Source organism: Saccopteryx leptura, chromosome 3, assembly GCF_036850995.1.
Source record: "Saccopteryx leptura isolate mSacLep1 chromosome 3, mSacLep1_pri_phased_curated, whole genome shotgun sequence".
NCBI classification, from domain to species: domain Eukaryota; kingdom Metazoa; phylum Chordata; class Mammalia; order Chiroptera; family Emballonuridae; genus Saccopteryx; species Saccopteryx leptura.
This window is the reverse complement of record NC_089505.1, coordinates 335399583-335420536: the sequence shown is the minus strand read 5'-3', so window position 1 is coordinate 335420536 and position 20954 is coordinate 335399583. Positions and strand designations below refer to the sequence as shown.

The 20954-nt window shown below is 36.6% G+C and overlaps 1 protein-coding gene across 1 annotated transcript in view; it reads left to right on the top strand.

The window, feature by feature from the left end:
* STK3 (serine/threonine kinase 3) overlaps window positions 1-20954 on the top strand; it is a 374136-nt gene that overhangs the window by 218819 nt on the left and 134363 nt on the right. The window contains exon 8 of the mRNA XM_066379205.1: window positions 6528-6653. Within this exon, the coding sequence (XP_066235302.1) occupies window positions 6528-6653 (126 nt within the window). The remainder of the gene's footprint in view (window positions 1-6527; window positions 6654-20954) is intronic.

The following is a 20954-nucleotide window of genomic DNA, read 5'->3' as shown; positions in this document are numbered from 1 at the left end:
CTCTCTCCTCTCTTATTTAATGTGGTACTAGAGGTTCTAGCCAGAGCAATCAGACAAGACAAAGAAATAAAAGGCATTCATATCGGAAAAGAAGAAGTAGAGGTATCACTTTTTGCAGATGATATGATCCTATACATCGAAAACCCCAAAGAATCCACAAAAAGACTACTAGAAACAATAAGCCAATACAGTAAGGTCGCAGGATACAAAATTAACATACAGAAGTCAATAGCCTTTCTATATGCCAACAATGAAACAACTGAGAACGAACTCAAAAGAATAATCCCCTTCACGATTGCAACAAAAAAAATAAAATACTTAGGAATAAACATAACAAAGAATGTAAAGGACTTATATAATGAAAACTATAAACCATTGTTAAGGGAAATCGAAAAAGATATAATGAGATGGAAGAATATACCTTGTTCTTGGCTAGGAAGAATAAATATAATCAAGATGGCTATATTACCCAAAGCAATATACAAATTTAATGCAATTCCCATCAAACTTCCAATGACGTTTTTTAAAGAAATAGAGCAAAAAATCATCAGATTTATATGGAACTATAAAAAACCCCGAATAGCCAAAGCAATCCTAAAGAAAAAGAATGAAGCTGGGGGCATTACAATACCTGACTTCAAACTATATTATAGGGCCATGACAATCAAAACAGCATGGTATTGGCAGAAAAATAGACAATCAGACCAATGGAACAGAATAGAAAGTCCAGAAATAAAACCACATATATATAGTCAAATAATTTTTGATAAAGGGGCCAACAACACACAATGGAGAAAAGAAAGCCTCTTCAATAAATGGTGCTGGGAAAACTGGAAAGCCACATGCAAAAGAATGAAACTGGACTACAGTCTCTCCCCCTGTACAAAAATTAACTCAAAATGGATCAAAGATCTAAACATAAGATCTGAAACAATTAAGTACATAGAAGAAGACATAGGTACTCAACTCATGGACCTGGGTTTTAAAGAGCATTTTATGAATTTGACTCCACAGGCAAGAGAAGTGAAGGCAAAAATTAATGAATGGGACTACATCAGACTAAGAAGTTTTTGCTCAGCAAGAGAAACTGATAACAAAATAAACAGAAAGCCAACTAAATGGGAAATATTTTCAAACAACAGCTCAGATAAGGGCCTAATATCCAAAATATACAAAGAACTCATAAAACTCAACAACAAACAAACAAACAATCCAATAAAAAAATGGGAAGAGGATATGAATAGACACTTCTCCCAGGAAGAAATACAAATGGCCAACAGATATATGAAAAGATGCTCATCTTCTTTAGCTATTAGAGAAATGCAAATCAAAACGGCAATGAGATACCACCTCACACCTGTTCGATTAGCTGTTATTAGCAAGTCAGGTAATAGCAAATGTTGGAGAGGCTGTGGAGAAAAAGGTACCCTCATACACTGTTGGTGGGAATGTAAAGTAGTACAACCATTATGGAAGAAAGTATGGTGGTTCCTCAAAAAACTGAAAATAGAACTACCTTATGACCCAGCAATCCCTCTACTGGGTATATATCCCAAAAACTCAGAAACATTGATACGTAAAGACACATGCAGCCCCATGTTTATTGCAGCATTGTTCACAGTGGCCAGGACATGGAAACATCCAAAAAGCCCATCAATAGATGACTGGATAAAGAAGATGTGGCACATATACACTATGGAATACTACTCAGCCATAAGAAATGATGACATCGGAACATTTACAGCAAAATGGTGGGATCTTGATAACATGATACGAAGCGAAATAAGTAAATCAGAAAAAAACAGGAACTGTATTATTCCATACGTAGGTGGGACATAATAGTGAAACTAAGAGACATTGATAAGAGTGTGGTGGTTACGGGGGGGAGGGGGGAATGGGAGAGGGAAAGGGGGTGGGGAGGGGCACAAAGAAAACAAGATAGAAGATGACAGAGGACAATCTGACTTTGGGTGGTGGGTATGCAACATAATTGAACGACAAGATAACCTGGACTTGTTATCTTTGAATATATGTATCCTGATTTATTGATGTCACCCCATTAAAAAAATAAAATTATTAAAAATAAAATAAAAGAAGATAAAAGAAAGGGGAAAAAAAAAAAAGAATTTTAAATCAGGCCTGGCCTGTGATAGCACAGTGGATAAAGCATTGACCTGGAATGCTGAGGTCGCTGGTTCAAAACCCTGGGCTTGCCCAGTCAAGACACATACTAACAAGCAAATCAATGAACAACGAAAGTGAAGCAGCTATGAGTTGACATTTCTTGCTCCCCTACCCTTCTCTCTCATCTCTGTAAAATCAATAAATAAAATCTTAAAAGAACAAAAAAAATGCTAAGTCAGTTCACAATGAACTTTAGGAAAATAAGTTTGTAATAGACTGGATGAACCATGTATGTGCTTTGGCATTTCTTAAAGGTAAAACTGTGCTTGAAGGATTGGCTCATAATTTTCCTTAAAATGATAAAGTATAATTCAATTGAAGATTTCTGTGCTCTTTAAAAGAGATATAATTTTATTGGTTCCCAGTTTTAGTCATGTTGGTCTCCTTCTACTTCTGTTAATATATAGTCACTAACTCCTCTTAAGAATACTTTCGCCCTGAGTGGTTGGCTAAGCAGTATAGCGTTAGCCTGGCATGTGGAAGTACCAGATCGATTCCCAGCCAGGGCACACAGGAGAAGCGCTCATCTGCTTCTCCACCCTTCCCCTTCTCTTTCCTCTCTATCTCTCTCTTCCCATCTCGCAGCCAAAGGCTCCATTGGAGCAAGGCTGCCTGCCCTGGGTGCTGAGGATGGCTCCATGGCCTCTGCCTCAAGTGCTAGAATGGCTCCAGCAGCAATGGAGCAGTGCACCAGATGGGCAGAACATCGCCCCCTGGTGGGCATGCCAGGTAGATCCCAGTCCAGCACATGCAGGAGTCTGCCTGCCTGCCTCCTGGCTTCTAACTTCGGAAATATACCAAAAAAAAAAAAAAAAAAGAATATTTTCATCAGATTCACTTTTCTTGATTGTGGCAGCTGTTTTTTTTTAAAACCCAAGTTCTTAATAATTCATATCTTTATTATAACAGTTTCTCCTCATTTTATTTTGTTTCTACATTCTACTACAGGATTATGCTATCAAAGACATTCTTTTCCTTTTTTTATATAATTAAAGGGACTTGGACAAAATTCAAGCATCTCATTCTTTTTTTTTTATTATTCAGTGGGAAGAGGGTAGGCAGAGAGACAGACTCCTGCATGTACCTCAACTAGGATCCACCCATCAAGCCCACCAGGGGTTGATGTTCTCTCCATCTGGGGCGCTGTTCCATTTCTCAGCAACCGAGCTCTTCTTAGCGCCTGAGGCGGAGGCCATGGAGCCATCCTCAGTGCCTTGGACCAGCTCGCTCCAGTTGAGCCATGGCTGCAGGATGGGGAGAGAGAGAGAAAGAGAAGTGAGAAAGGGAGGGGTGGAGAAGCAGATGGGCACCTCTCATGTGTGCCATGACCAGGAATCAAACCTGAGACATCCACACATCAGGCAGACGCTCTACCACTGAGCCAAGCGGCCAGGGCCCAGGCATCTCATTCTAAGCATGTACCCTGCTTGCCCAACTGTTGGATATGTATCTAAAGTCACGTAAACACCATTTCTCTAAATAGTGTTTTTGTCTTAGCAAGTCATATCCTCCTACTGTGTAATACACATTTCCTATCTTGGCATGTTTGTTCATATGGTTCATACTTTTTCTCCTCCCTAAGATGGTCTGTTTCTTCTGTATGAGGCACCTGAGATTACCTCACCTGTTCTACTTTTACATCTCTTAATGGTATAGGCTGTGCTAAACCATCATAGATGTAACTTGTATGTCACATTGTAATTTTTTGTATGTGTTTGTATTTTATTCCTTATTCTGGGTAAGTTCCTTACGGGCAAAGAACATATCTTCAGTTGTTTGTGTTGTGTGTGTGTGTGTGTGTATGTATGTGTGTGAGATCTTTCCACCTGTGTTTTTCAAAAATTTTCAGTATAGGACTGGAGTTTTCTCCTTGTTGTTCGACCATTCTCTAGGGTTCTATCTTTGTCTGTTTTCCAGCTTAGCAGACAGTGGAGCCGTGGAGGAGTCCATATGCAGCGTTTTAAGGGCCAGATCAGGAAGCAGAATACAACAGTGACACTTCTGTTCTGTTCCAGTCCATTCCGTTCCAAACCGTTCCATCCATTGACAGACTTAGTTTCCTGGTCACAGCCAGCTGAAAGGGAAACTAAGAAACGTATGGTCTAGCAGGGGTCCCCAAACTTTTTACACAGAGGGCCAGTTCACTGTCCCTCAGACCGTTGGAGGGCCGCCACATACAGTGCTCCTCTCACTGACCACCAATGAAAGAGGTGGCCCTTCTGGAAGTGCGGTGGGGGGCCGGATAAATGGCCTCAGGGGGCTGCATGCGGCCCGCGGGCCGTAGTTTGGGGACACCTGCTGGACCACATTCAGCCACACATCTATTTAGGTGGAACTAGGAGTTTCCACAACAGCTAAGTTATTAGAACTTAATTGATCTGGTAATTAGTCTATAACTTATAAAATAATTTTTAGTTCTTTGCTGTTGATCCAGTTATTTCTGTAATCTGGTAAAATTCTTACTTGTAGTTTTCCCAATTGATATGTGTTCATCCTTTTAAAACCTTTTCCAAATGTCTATAATTTCTTTTTCAGCACTAAAATTTATCTTTAAGAATATTTTTGTGTTTTTTATTAAAATAACTCAGCTTTTATTGCAGTCTGCCTAACATTTAATTATGAAAATTACATTTTGAAAGTGTATTGCTGCCTCAAAATAAGGTTGTCTACCCCAAATTATACATTTAATTCTACCCTCTACTTGTCTCACACTCTTCCCTTTTAATAAAAAATAATCCAAAACCCAGGTCTGGGCCCTGGCCGGCTGGCTCAGTAGATGGAGAGTCGTCCTGTAGTGCCCAGATCATGGGTTTGATCTCTGGTCAGGGCACATGCGAGAAGAACCAATGAGTGCACAACTGAATGGAGCGACTAAGTGGAACAACAAGTTGATGCTTCTATCTCTCACTCCTTTCCCATCCCACCTTTCTCTCTCTCAAATCAAAGGAGCAAAGAATCTGTTCTAGTGGTTTCCATTCTGTTTATCAGATTTGTAACAAACATATTTTAGCTAGATCAAGGTGATATAAAAAAAGAAGTGAAAAGTTGTATTATATATATTATAGAAATGAAGCAATATATATTTTCTGAAAAATTTTTATTGCCATATTTTTATTTCTTTTGGAAATGAGTATATTTTTGAGACCTAATAAAATAGAAAATATGTAAAAAGCCATGTCAGAATAGTTGCTCTTCTTTTAACCACTGATTCCAGCTGTCACCTTGTTCAGATTAATTAAAATCTGTAACTGATCACAAATAATTTTACTTTTATATGCAATATAATCACCAATCTGTTTTTTTTAATTTTTTAATTTTTCCTACCTAATCTATACTTCATTTGGACAACTATATCTTTACAGAAGTTTTTATTATTGTAATTTTATTAACCGGATTGTGTTTTTGTGTTTGTGCTTTAATAGTTTTTGAAAACAAATAAACCTACCCCTGGTTTTACAGTAGAGCATCGGCCTGGCATGTGGAAGTCCCGGGTTCAATTCCCAGTCAGGGCACACAGGAGAAGCGCCCATCTGCTTCTCCACCCCTCCCCTTTTCCTTTCTATCTCTCTCCTCCTCTCCTGCAGCCAAGGCTCCATTGGAGCAGGGTTGGCCCAGGCGCTGAGGATGGCTCCATGACCTCCACCTCAGGCGCTAAGAAGAGCTCAGTTACTGAGAAATGGAACAGCGCCCCAGATGGAGAAAATATCACCCCCTCCTCAGCTTTTCACTTCAAAAAAATACAAAAAAATAAATAAATAAACTAGTAAACCTAAAAGCCAAATCTTTAATTCTAAAGCAGCTGAAATAGTCTCTATTCTTTTTTTTTTTTTCTTCATTTTTCCAAAGCTGGAAACGGGGAGGCAGTCAGACAGATTCCTGCATGAGCCCAACCGGGATCCATCTGGCATGCCCACCAGGGGGCGATGCTCTGCCCCTCTGGGGCATCGCTCTGTTGCATCCAGAGCCATTCCAGCGCCTGAGGCAGAGGCCACAGAGCCATCCTCAGCGCCCGGGCCATCTTTGCTCCAATGGAGCCTCGGCTGCGGGAGGGGAAGAGAGAGACAGAGAGGAAGGAGAGGGGGAGGGGTGGAGAAGCAGATGGGCGCTTCTCCTGTGTGCCCTGGCCGGGAATCGAACCCGGGACTCCTGCACGCCAGGACAACACTCTACCGCTGAGCCAACCAGCCAGGGCTAGTCTCTATTCTTAACCTATATACTTAATTCTGGGTGAAAGAACAATTATTGAAGCCTAATATCCTGGTTGCATTTATGTGTTTTAACATTTTTAAGATATAATTCAGAGAAATCTTTTAAAACTATGCCATTGAATTTTACTTTTCTAGCATCCTTTTATCAAGAATGCAAAACCTGTATCGATTTTAAGAGACCTGATTGCGGAGGCTATGGAGATCAAAGCTAAAAGACACGAAGAACAGCAACGAGAATTGGAAGAGGAGGAAGAAAATTCGGTACGTAATTACCCTAAAAAAATGGACTTTTTCCCTTTGAAGTAATTTTTCTATAATTTTTTTTCTAAATATATCAATAGCACTGATGTTTTAATGTACAAATGAGGGATGTTTATTAAATCTCCAAATATATTTTGTTTGCATTAAATGGTATTTTTTCTGATGTCTTAAGAATTAGTGATTAGTGGAATGTAAGGTTTGTATAGTATCTAAGAATACCACAGTAGAAGATAGTTTACTAGAGAAAGCAAGAGGGACATATAAAGTCCTAGTTTATTCCATTTACTTATTCATGCATCTCTTCTTTTTAATGACAAAAAATAATTGTATTGCATTTTATGACATCCGATGCTTCCATTCTTCACTAAGATTTTTCCTTGTTTCAAGTTACAGATTTTTTCTGGGTAAAGATATAGAAGATAAATACCTCTTGGTATTCAGATAGTCATAAAATATGCATATTATTTTCCTTTTCACTGATTGAAAATATTTTTGATAACATCATCTATATTTTTCCATAGAAGTTTTTTTACTTACAGTGTATACATATAGTATTATTTTGCTAATTCAAATTTAGTTTTAATTTCAGAGACTACTTATCCAGTTGAGATTTCTTTTGAAATTCTTTTACCCTTTTCATCAATTATTAAACCTTGTTTTATCTGGTAGCCCATGATAAGGACAAATGTGCATCTTTGCAGAACTGATTTATAATCATTTTCTTTAGTTATTGGGCTACATCACTTATTCATTTGGCAGTGACTGTGGACTGCCTGGTAGACAGATGCTTTATAAGCTTATGTTCTAGATATTAAGTCTTTACCAATGAATTCACCATTCAGAATTTTAAATAGCATCCTCATAAAGATTTTTAAAATAACTGTGTGATCGTGTGTTAATTCTATAAAGACAAGTAGTACTGGCTGATGTAAAGACGTGGGTTTTTTTGCTCTCAAAGGGTTTTATCGTTCCCACCGTGGGTTCCTGTGTGATGATCAAGTTAGATTTTGATTTCTCTCCAATTAACATTTGTGTTACTTTTTAGTAGTTTCAAAAGCACTTTCATTATATATTATTTTATTTGATCTTTACAATGTAAGATTGATTACGTATATATTATTACTTAGGTTAGGAGAGAAGTGGTTTATCAAAGCTTACAGAGCTGGTGAGGAAACAAGATTCAAACTAGAATTTTTACTTTGAGGTTTTCATATTTCTTTATTAATATTTTATTCTCACTTTTCAATCAAATATTTATTAGTACTTTCAAAAATAAACAACATTGGCTTATCAGGGTTATAATTTCTGATAAGGCTTTGGTCTCCATAAAGTCTAGTCATCCCTCCTCTTCAGGGGTCCTCTTCAGGGGTGCTCATCGCCTTTTCTTTGTCTTGTGCAGGCTCTTCATGAGTGCTGGGCTACAGACTGCCTTTATTTAGCAGTCAGTGGACAGGTGACTTTTACTTTGCTCTTATACTTCTACACATAATTATAAGCTGGTTTCAATTTTTGATTGCTATGGAACCAGTGACTATTCAATAATTTACCAATTTTTACTAGTTTTTCAGACCTTGTGCAATCACTTTGGTTACTTTCTGCTACTTTGGTGATATCTTTCTTCCTTATTTTCCTCTCCTTCACTGGGCTCCAGCCACATTGATTTTATTTCAGATTTCTTATTTTATTTAACATGCCGAAGACCTTTCCTTACTTAGGGCCTTTATATATGCTATTTCCTCTGCTTGAAACACTCATTTCCCAAGAACTAACTCATTGAGTGATTAGGTTCTTCTCATATTTTGGACTTCAGCTTTAAATATCATATGTCCCCAAACTTAGCAGCCTAAAACAACACACATTTATTATTTCATGGTATCTGTAAATTATTATTTCAGAAGTGGCTAAATTGGATTTTTCTGGTTCTCCCATGAGGTTGTAATCTAAATGGTGGTTGGAGCTACAGTCGTCTTAAGGCTTGACAAGGACTGGAGTTCCAAGATAGCACCATGGCTATTGGCAGGCTGCCTCAGTTTCTTGCCATGTGGTAATCTCCAGAGGGCTGCTTGAGAGTCTTCACAGCATGGTAAATGGCATCTCTCAGAGTGAGTGATCAAGAGAGAACAAGGAGGAATCCTCATTGCTAAATCTCACACTGTCACTTCCACCACATTCTGTTTGTTAGAGTTACTGGTCATGGGAAACAGTGGTGTAGAGAGAGATAAGAATTGGTATCTTCATAAAAGGAACCATTAAGATGGCAGAAACTGACAAATCAGCTTTTTCAAAACACTGGTGAGTACTTAATGAAGAAATAGGCTGCTAAATTTTGGTAAGAAAGTGCTGGCTTATGTACCTTCCATCTCTGATTTTCTAAGCTCAGGGACAGCCATGGAAACAGTAGTGAGGTTGGGGGTAGGGGAGCAGAGCAAGAACCTGGTTCTCAAAAATGTGTAGATTTTACATTTTGAATATCCTGGCAGCTCCCCCAGGGAACGGCATAGAGGCTTGCCTTTGTTTTGGCCCCTTTGGGCTGGAGCAGCTTCTTGAATGAAGTCTGTCAACAACGTCTAAATCTTCTAGAACTAATAAAGAAGTTTAACAAAGTTGCAGGGTACAAGATCAGCACACAGAAATCAATTGTGTTTTTATATACCAGTAATAAACAATTCTGGAAGGAAATTAAGAAAGCAGTTTCATTTACAATAGCATCCCCCCCCCCCCAAAAAAAAAAAAAATGAACTACCTAAGAATAAATTTAGGTAGAGAGATGAAAAACTTGTACAATGAAAAGTATAAAACTTGGCTGAAATTAAAGAATACCTAAATTAATGGAAGGATATCTCATGTTCATGACTGGAAGATTTAATATTGTTAAGATGGCATTAGTCTCCGAGTTTCACATAATCATCCAATCCCTGTCAAAATTCCAGTGGTCTTTTTTGCAAAACGAAAAGTCCTCTAACTCATATGAAGTAAGAAACTTCAAATAGCAAAAACAATATTGGAAAAAAGAACCAAGTTGCAGGACTCACTTTCTTGAATTTGATGTTTTCTTGAAAATCTTTTCATAATTGTAAGAATTATGTAAATTTTACATTGTTTGCAGAGGTTGGAGATTTATATAACCAGCAAGTCCCAATTCCTTTTTGTTTAATTTTTCTATTTTAAGCTTTTCCCTCTCCTTTTACATTTTATTATAGGCAGCACGAAGAAACTAGGCAGCACCTGAGAGACTGCCTGGAAATCTCCTTAGCTAGACTAACCAGTTCGTTAGGTACATTTTTTTTTTTTTACTTTCCCTATTACCTTCCAGTTACTGAGGAAAACAGTGTTCTATTTTCTGCTACTACATAACAAGAATATCCTTCCTTTCAGCTTCCAACATTTTACTTACCTTCCTGCAACCTCCTTAAAGGCCTTCAGGTATCTTAACAGTTTTTTCATGGCTGTTCAGGCTGTTACCGAACACTTTTCAAAGTGCTTCCAGCTTCCGCCAACTGCCGTGTTCCAAAGACATCCTATTGTTTTAGGTATGTGTTACTTGGGCTTTTGTGCATTCAGAGTCTATCTTTTGAGGGGAGGACCTCAAAATACGGTGGACAAATTTTATAATTACAACAGGTTTTATGATTCTTTTTTTCTTTCAAATAAGAATTTATTCTCTGGAACCAAGCTAGGGTTTCTTGGTAAAACTATTATATTCTTTTTTGTTTTTAATTGAAATTGTGAGAAAAAAATTAAAAGCCTTGGTAGAGTCACACATTGAGCAATATTTACATGTTTTACTTTATATATATCTGATCATATGTTAATTTCAGGCACTAGCTTCCACCTTGAGATCATTTTGTCAGTTGTCGCCCTGAATCTGAAATAAAGACACACACACACACACACACACACACACACACACACAATGGTGATCAGACTTGAACTGATTTATAGTCAAAAACATTTTAAGTATTTTTAAAAAACAAATTTCATTCTTTTTTTTAAATTTTATTGAATTTATTGGGGTGACATTGGTTAATAAACTGTACAGGTTTCAGGGACCCAGTTGTACAGAACATCATCTCTGTGTATTGCATTGTCTGTTCACCACTCCAGATCAGGTCTCCTTCCATCTCCTTCTCTGCCCTGCCCCCTCCTCCTCCAAGCACCCCTTCCTCCTGGAGTCCCCACACTGTTGTCTGTGTCTGTAAGTTTTTTTCTTTGCTTAATTCTTCACCCAGCCCCTTAACCCTCATCCCCTGACAGCGGTCATTCTGCTCTCCATATCTGTAAGTCTGTTTCCTTTTTGTTTTTTTGTTTATTTTGTTCATTAGATTACACATATAAGTGAAATCATGTGAGAGTTTTAAAAACCTATTTTAAGCTTACTAAAAATTATATTTGAAGAAGAAAATTTATTTTTATTTTTTTTACTTCAGGTTAGTAAAGAACATTTATATCTGAGATAAAAGTATGGATCACAAATTGAAATTCTTTAAAGAAGAATTGATTACTAGTATTCTCTCACTTTCTCCATATAATTAAATCACAATTCTAAAAGATCCTTACTGTTTATTATAGGATAGTCATAACTATGTAAACACATAATATATTGTGATTATATATATATATATATATATATATATATATATATATATATATTTTGTGATTTCTGGAACTAATAATTTCTATGCTTTTGTTATTGTTTGTTAAGTTTTCTATGTACCTATTACTAATTTGTTCTCAGATGATACATTCCCACATTCTCTGTGAGAGCTGTAAACTCTGTTCAAACACAATGTATATGTCATACTTTTTCCTTGACTCATTCTTTATCCTCTGTCCTCCTCTAATCTGAACTGATTGCTTTCTAGGCTTGAGCAGCTGTCATCCTAAGACCTCCCTACATTATCCTGGGATCTTCCTTTTCTTCTCTTCTGTAATGGATCCCCTGTTTCCTGGGTCTTGTCTTTCTCGTGTTACTTCCTTATTTTGATGGACCATATCTCCCAGGAGCTTCTAGACATTAGCAGTTTTTTTCAGCCCTTGTATATCTGATCATATGTTAATTCTACCTTCTACCTTTGCTGTTGATTGAGTATAAAATTCTGGTTACTGGATGGGAGCGGGGCTGGGGGATTGAGGGAAAAAGCTACAGGGATTAAGAAGTGCTAATTGATAGTTACAAAATAGACATGGGGGTGTATAATAAGTACAGCTAGGGAACAGAGCCAATAATATTGTGATTACTATGTATGGTTCCAGGTGGGTACTGGAGATATCAGGGGGGACACTTTGTATAATATATGATTGTCTAACCACTATTCTGTAGATCTGGCACAAATACATAATAATATTGAAAGTAAACTGTCGAAAGTAAACTGTAATTGAAAAATAAATAAATAAACTAATATTAAGAAAAGAATTCTGGGAAGAGAGTTCTGTATTGGAAGTCATGTCCCCCTAACATTTTTGAAGGCCTTGGTTTATTGCCTAACTTAGCAGTAATGGTGATGACAAAGCAGATGATAATCTAATGCCTAGTTCTTTTAATGTTTTATGGAAGTTTTTGGATCTTTATTTTCTTCCTGTTATTTAAAACTTGTATGATAATGTGCCTTAGTGTAGATTTTTTTCCATTGGTTGTGTGGAATGTCTTATAGCCAATTTCAGTTTGGAAAAACACTTTAGTTCTGTGCAATTTTACTTTTGTTATTGCTTAATAATTTTCTCTTTCTCTCTGGAACTCTATTTGATTGGTGGACCTCTTAGGTTTAACTTTCAGTGATCTTTATTCTGTTTTTATATTTTTCTCTTTTCTTTCTTGGAGATTGTCTCAAGTTTATCTTTTAACTTTTCTGTTTTTCCATATCCAGCGTTTAATTTCCAAGATCTCCTGCTCTCCTTCATTGTTGTTATTATCACTTTGAGTTTTCTTCTCCCTTTCTTTCTGTTTCCTCTGTGTTTGTTTTGATCTCTGACTATTCACTTGATGGGTTTTTTTCAAATATGTAGTAGTTATATCTGAGAGAAGCACTAAAGTTGTCTACTGGAAACTCTTTGTTAAAGAGAACGAGTTCACTTGTGAAACTTACTGTAAAAGATGTTAGGATGCACTGCTTGGAGCCTTGAATTTGTTGATGCTTTTTTTTTTTTTTTTTCCTGAAGCTGGAAATGGGGAGAGACCGTCAGACAGACTCCCGCATGTGCCCGACCGGGATCCACCCGGCACGCCCACCAGGGGCGATGCTCTGCCCACCAGGGGGCGATGCTCTGCCCCTCCGGGGGGGGGGGAGGGGTCGCTCTGTTGCGACCAGAGCCACTCTAGCGCCTGGGGCAGAGGCCAAGGAGCCATCCCCAGCGGCCGGGCCATCTTTGCTCCAGTGGAGCCTCGGCTGCAGGAGGGGAAGAGAGAGACAGAGAGGAAGGAGAGGGGGAGGGGTGGAGAAGCAGATGAGCGCCTCTCCTGTGTGCCGGGAATCGAACCCGGGACTTCTGCAGGCCAGGCGGACGCTCTACCACTGAGCCAATTGGCCAGGGCTGTTGATGCTTTTTAAAAAATGTATTTATGTTATTTTATTTGATTTTTATTTTTTACAAGGACAGAGAGAGAGTCAGAGAGAGGGATAGATGGGGACAGACAGACAGGAACGGAGAGAGATGAGAAGCATCAACCATCAGTTTTTTGTTGCGACACCTTAGTTGTTCATTGATTGCTTTCTCATATGTGCCTTGACCGTGGGTCTTCAGCAGAGCAAGTAACCCCTTGCTCGAGCCAGCGACCTTGAGCTCAAACTGGTGAGCTCTGCTCAAACCAGACAAGCCTGCACTCAAGGTGGCAACCTTGGGGTCTAAATTTTATTTAGAAAATCAACTTTAACAGGGTGACATTGATCAATAAGAGTACATAAGTTTCAGGTAAACATTTCTATAGCATTTGAACTGTTGATTATGTTGTATACCCATCACCCAAAGTCAAATCATTTATGTCACCTTGTATTTGTCCCTCTTTACACCCTTTCCCCCTCCCTGCCCTCTCTTCTATATTCCTCTCCCCCTAGTAACCACTTCACTTTTATCTGTGTCTATGAGTCTCAGTTTTATGTCCCACCTATGTATGAAATCACACAGTTCTTAGCTTTTTCTGATTTACTTATTTCACTCAGTATAATGTTCTCAAGGTCCATCCATGAGGTTGTAAATGATCCGATGTCATCATTTCTTATGGCTGAGTAGTATTCCATTGTATATATGTACCACATCTTCTTTATCCAGTCCTCTATTGAAGGATACTTTGGTTGTTCCCATGTCTTGGCCACTGTGAACAATGCTGCAGTGAACATGGGGGTGTATGTGTCTTTATGTACCAATGTTTTTGAATTTTGGGGGTATATTCTATTCTTAGTTTTTTCTTGATGACATTCCTCCTTGGAACCTTACATTTTGTTTTTTGTTTGTTTGTTTTGTTTTTGCCTTCTGAGTTAGCTACTAGTTATATATTTATCTGCTTTCTAGCTTCCAAAGTTTTTGACATTTCTATTTGCTGCTGTCTTTTCCCCATGCTCTTTGTGTTTATGAATTTATTTCTTTTCTCAACCTTTATTGTAATTTGAAGAGGGAGAGATAAACATAAACCCCTGTGTTCAATTTTTCATTTTAATGAAAACTCATATTATTTGTCATTTCTTGGATGTTCTAAATTATAATTTAAATATTGAGTTTTAATGTAATGATATTTAATATACATCTTTATGAATAAATATAAAACTTCATAAGTAAATTTATAGAACATCATATATTATGATTATGAAATTATAATGATTATGAAATACTTGAGTACTCATAAATTAGCACAATTCATAGAAAAACTGTGGTCTGTTCAATTCTGGTTTATTCTGGATAATTTGTAAAACAAAGTGATCCAAGAAGGGAAGGGAAAGCTTCTAGAAGATAATGTTACAAGAAATCAAGGTAATTTAAGGCAAGTCAGGACAAATTAGTATAAGAATAGAGGTAAATGGATATTTTTCTTTTTCTGAACCACTGTGCCTTTAACAAAATAATTTTCTTTAGCTAGTAGAACAAAGGTAGTCTTATGCCCTCCAGCCTCCATCATATAAGAACTGTAGAATTATGAGCCATTATCTGATAGATTCTATGCTTACCTTAGTATCCATATCTCTGAAGTCAAAGTTTTTGCTTTGTAATCTCTCCTTATTTTCATTCATAATTCATATTGGTTATGTTTGGCACATGAAACTTAGGTAGCTTTTTGAGAGGGAAATTTGCTACATTTTGGGTTTCACTTGGCTAAAATCTAGTGGATAGGGCACGGAGACTGGCTATTTTTTAGGATATGACAGAATTTGAGAGTGGATATTTTGATATCCTGGTTGTTTTCACGGAGATTTTTCCCTGTAGGTTTTTTCCCCTTCTTTTTGATTATTTCAAAGATGACTGGTTTTTTCCAGCATCGTCGAAGAGCTGTGTTACCAAGTTTTACTTGCGCATTTAGTTTCAGCCAGAGGATCTGTGTTCTTTGACAGCCTTTATAGTAGCAATCTATAGTCTTGACCCCTGGATTGGTTCTTATCCAGTGTCTGGGCTAATTGATTTGTGAACCTTACTGTAAGAGATGTTAAGATTCACTTCTTTGGAGCCTAAATTTGCTTGCCTGTAACAGAGTCAGTTTGTCATGGGCCATTGAAATATTTCATAAAGTTCAAATTTGAAATAATGTAGATTACATTTTTTTTTTATTTCAAAAGTCTAGAGTTGTGAAATTCATCATATTGAGTTGCTACATTATAAGAGATTTATATTTTATATTCAGTATTAATTCTTGATTCCATTATAGATCCTCCTTTTCCATTTTGAGTTCATATATAACTTTTAGAGAATTTGTGGGTTATAACAATAACATAATTTTTCTAAATTTAATTTAATTCAACACAGTTCACATTATTAAAGTTAGAGAAAAAATTTTGGCCTAAAGTTAAATTGACATTTCCATCATCTCTCATATGATTTTTGAACAGGAAACACTATGTGATAACGATTTCCTGATAACTTTTTAAAAATTTATTGCTAGCCCTGGCCAGTTACTCAATCGATTAGAGTGTCATTCTGAACACCAAGATTATGGTTCATTCAGTCAGAGCACATATGGAAGACAACCAATTAATGCACAGCTAACTGGAACAACAAATGAATGCTTCTCTCTCTCTCTCTCTCTCTCTCTCTCTCTCTCTCTCTCCCTCCCTCTCCGCCCGCCCTCCACACCTTGTCTCTCTCTCAAAAAAAACAATCAATAAAAAAATGCTATACACCTGTGTTCAGGGTAACTATTATAAACAAACCTCTTTAAATATTTTTTATTTAAGAAAGGTACAGTACATGATTTGAAATAGTGTCTTCTGGATTTAATTTTTATACCTATTGTAGAAAAAGCTTGTCTGATGAGAATACATCATGACAAACTAACATATTTGATAGTGCTGAGGTAATTTTGTCCATATTTTTAAAATTAAAAAAATTGCAGAGATTTCTACATCAGGTTAATCCCATTATGAGTGTTTTTTGTTAGTTTAAGCACTGCTACACTTGACAAAGATCTCTTTTTTTGTCATTTCTGAGTATGTGATATAAATTTTGTCCTAAGATGGGTCTACTATATTTCATAGTAAGAAAGAATTTTTGAGAAATCATACAGTTCTTAACTTTTTCTGATTTACTTATTTCACTCAGTATAATGTTCTCAAGGTCTATCCATGTTGTCATAAATGTCAGTGTTATAATTTCTTATGGCTGGGTAGTATTCCATTGTATATGTGTACCACATCTTTATCCAATCCTCTATCGAGGGATACTTTGGTTGTTCCATGCCTTGGCCACTGTGAACAATTCTGCGACGAACATGGGAGTGCATGTGTCTTTACGTACCAGTGTTTTTGAATTTGGGGGATAGATACCCAGTAGAGGGATTGCTGGGTCATAGGGTAATTTGATTCTTAAGTTTTTGAGGAACTGCCCATACTCTGTTCAATAATGGTTGTATCCATTTACATTCCCACCAGCAGTGAATGAGGTATAGCTTTCTTTTCTCCACAGCTTCTCCAACACTTGTATTACCTATATTGTTGTTAATAGCTAATCTAACAGGTATGAGGTGGTATCCCATTGTAGTTTTGATTTGCATTTCTCTAATAGCTAGTGAAGATCAGCATCTTTTCATATATCTGTTGGCCATTTGTATGTCTTCTTGGGAGAGTGTCTGTTCAGGTCCTCTCCATTTGTATTTGGACTGCTTGCTTGGTTGTTGCTGACCTTTGTGAATTCTTCATACATTTTGGATCTTAACCCCTTATTGGAACTGTTGTTTGCAAATATCAGCTCCCATTTAGTTGGTTGTGTATTGGTTTTGTTGTCAATTTCTTTTGCTGTGCAGAATCTTTTTAATTTGATATAGTCCCATTCATTTATTTTTGCCTCTACTTCCCTTGCCTGTGGGGTCAAATTCATAAATTGTTCTCTATGGCCAAGTTCCCTGAGTTTAGTACCTATGGTTTCTTCTATGTAATTTATTGTTTCACGTCTTAAATTTAGGTCTTTGATCCATTTTGAATTGATTTTTTTGTGCAAGGGGACAAACTATACTCAAGTTTCATTCTTCTGCATGTGGCTTTCCAGTTTTCCCAGCGCCATTTATTGAAGAGGCTTTCTGTTCTCTATTGTGTATTTTTGGCTCCTTTGACGTAGATTATTTGTCCAATATGTGTGGTTTTATTTCTGGGCTCTTGATTCCGATCCGTTGTTCTGAGAGTCTGTTTTTCTACCAGCACCTTGCTGTTTTGATTATTGTGACTCTGTAGTATGATTGAAGTCGGGTATTGTAATATCTCCAGCTTTTTTTTCTCTCAGGATTGCTTTGGCTATTTGGGGTTTTTATGGTTCTGTACAAACCTGGTGGTTTTTCGTTCCATTTTTTTAAAAAATGACATTGCATTTTGATGGGAATTGCATTAAGTTTTTATATTGCTTTGCATAATATGGACATTTTAACTATGTTGATCTTTCTAGTCCATGAACATGGAATATCTTTTTTCATTTTATTGTGTCTTTTTCAATTTCTTTTAATAATGTTTTGTAGTTTTCCAATGTCCATCCATGTTGCCGTAAATGGCAATAGATGATCATTTCTAATGGCTCTGTAGTATTCCATTATATATATGTACCACTACTCTTTCTGAATGAAGCAACTTTCTGGACAAGAGGAGATCACCTCAGTACTTGTTTAATTTGAGGTGTCCATTAATTTGGGTAATCCATGCTGCTTTGTGTAGCAGGCAGTTGGATATGCAAGTTTGAATGCCAAGGGAGAACTCAGGCAGTTAGCGAATCAGGCTCTCTGTCGTTGATAGTGAAACTGTAAAACAAAGATTGGAGTGCTCAAAAATGTTTAAAGAAAAGCATAAGTTGCTGTATTTTCCTAAACTGCTTCTTTCTTTACCTTCATTTGCCTGATTAACTCCTTATCCTTCAGGAGTCATCTTAGCCATTGGTTACTTTGGAGAGGGAAACCTTTCATGGTGCTCCTCTCGGCTTCAGTTAGGCCAGCACTCCTACCTACTTCCATAGTGTCTGTCCTGTGCTTATTCTGTGAGAGTATTTTCTCACTGTATTTATTTTTCTACTTTTGACTCTACCAAACTGTAAAGGACGACTGTATCTTAGCACATGGGCTAGCATACAGTAAGTGCTTACTATATAAATATTTAATTAATATTTATAATAAATATAAATATATCAATAAATATATGTATAGAATTGCTTTATAATAGGTTTTACCTGCCTTTACCCCCTTATTATTTAGCATACTACCCTAAGGGTATCATCAACGTAGAATGTATTTGCATTTAAAAATAATAAGGGACATAATTGTATGTGAAGTATTTGATTAGCAATACTTAAATCAAACATTGATAAATGTTTTGTTTGGGGGAGGATGCCTATTTTTTGCTGCCCTGACACTCCTCTACCCTAGAATTTTATTTGTCTCAGTAGTGTCAGTAGTGTCAACTACATGTTAAAATTAATAGTTATTTTATTTTGCTTCAAGTAGTCTTGTTCTGAATTGTATGTTTTGAAAACTCACTTTCTTAAACTCCTTTTAAAATATCATAAGTTTATATAAGTAATATTTCTTTTGCAAAGTATATATTCAAATTTCTGCTTGCTATTAATAACTATCATAATGGAACAGAAAAGGAGTAAGACAAAGAAAGAATAAGAAAAAGAAGTGGTTTTCAAAGACAAATTAGTCCTTAGTTATATTTGTTCTAGGAACATAAGATTATAATCACAAGTTATTTATATAAAAGTTTAGAACGCAATAATCAAGTAACATGAATATTTGGTATTTCCTAGTGTACGTTTCTGTCAGTTTTGTGTAATCAGCAGTTGTCCATTGAGCTTCTGCTATTACAGTATATGCAAGTCATTGGGGAGGTTACTGACTAGAGACAGCATGCCCCTAGAAACATAACTATTGCTTATTTAACTTATGACATGGCAGTGATTATGATATTTTAAAATATATCAGATTGTTAAGTCAGTGACCACTAGTATATTTCTGAAAGGTATTGATAATATGTTAGTAAATGTGATAGCCTATTTTATGAATCTGTTTTATCTGTTAGTCTCCAATTGACTTTCTCTAGTTTTTTGTCTTTGGTGCCCTCTTGTGGATTTTTTACAAACTTCTTATATCAACATAGTTTTTAAAGGTGTTACTTTTATTTTAAAATATTTGATTTTATAATCTTACACGTATTTTGTTAATCCTTTGACATGTTTTTGGCTGTGAGTGAAAAAAGAAAATTCATGGTTAAGGTTACTTTTAATTTACTTCATTGTATATCACTATTGTGCACATGGGATGTAAAATAATCTTTTGTTTGGAAACTTTTAATATAATGCCAAGAACTTGTGCAGTCCTGCTGTACGGAGCCTCTGAAGTCCTGCCCGTGACGCCTTCTCCCCGTTTAGGTTTGTTGTGCGGAGGAACAAGTTTCCTCTGACTGTTGTAGATCCTAAGAGCTTTGATGTAAAAAGCATGCATGTGAACATGCAAAAAGTTAGGAAGTATGACTGCAGAAGTTTCTGTGAGGGACAGGTGTGTCAAAGACAGCAGCTGTAAAAGCGCTCATGCTGTTTTTGCAGTGAACTAGAAGGACCTCCTACTTACAACAATGAGAAGAAAATTAATTCTTTGTACATATTTTCAGATAATATAAATCTTAGTAATTTTTAATTGGTGGATCATTTATTACTTTTTTCAACCTCTCAGACATTGAAATGGTACTGAAGAGTAGCTATCTGAAGGAGAATATTTTTAATGTTTTCTCAGTAGTTTTTAACTCAGTTGGGTTGAGTATGGTTCTGAGACCAGAGTTAGCCAGTTGGTCCTACTGTGTGTGGGCCTTTCACTTATAACACAAAAACAATGGATACCTCTGGGTGTATTGATAACAAGGCAATTGTGCAAATGCTATCCTTTACCATATGTGGAGGTAGAATTTGGGTCGGGTTAGTAGTTTCACCTTGCTTTACAAGAGAGTATTTTTAGATTAATGGTACATAGGGCTCCTCCATGATGTAAGAAATACAAGCAAATGTACGATAGGAATCTCTGCTTTTTGCCTTTTTATCTCAAGTAATAATTAAAATTTATTTATTGACACAGGTTAGCAATGTCAGCCTCTTCAGCAGCCCTTGATTGAAGGGTGTACAGGGAGAGAAGTCAAGGTTCCTGCCACCGTTTCCCTCACTTTTATGCTCATTTCCTTAAAGTTGTGTTGCATGTGCCTTGTTGATTTCTTATGACTCTTTTATCACAAATTCGGTAATGATTAAATCTCAATGCCTTTATTGTATGTTGAAGTAGCAAATTTTATTAAGTCATTCTTTTTGTTAACAAATAATTGGCATTATCTATTTTCTCTCTCCATCATTTCAAATTAGAATCTTTTACAATTTTCATAATATTGGAGTTAACGTTGATCCATTATATTTGACTGTCCAGCAAGTTTCTAGAATATTTTGATTCTCTTTCATGGTATCTTTCAGATTTGACTTGTCATTTCTGTTTCTTTATGACCTTTTTAAGTATAAGCTCTAATTACCTCAAATATAGATTTCGGTAATAACCTTCTGATTTCGGTCTGTCTCAGGCCTTCTTCTCTAATTCACTCTTTAGTTGGCGAGGTTCCTGACGCCCCTCTGCCAAGCAGATTATGCTGTCTCCCACTGTGG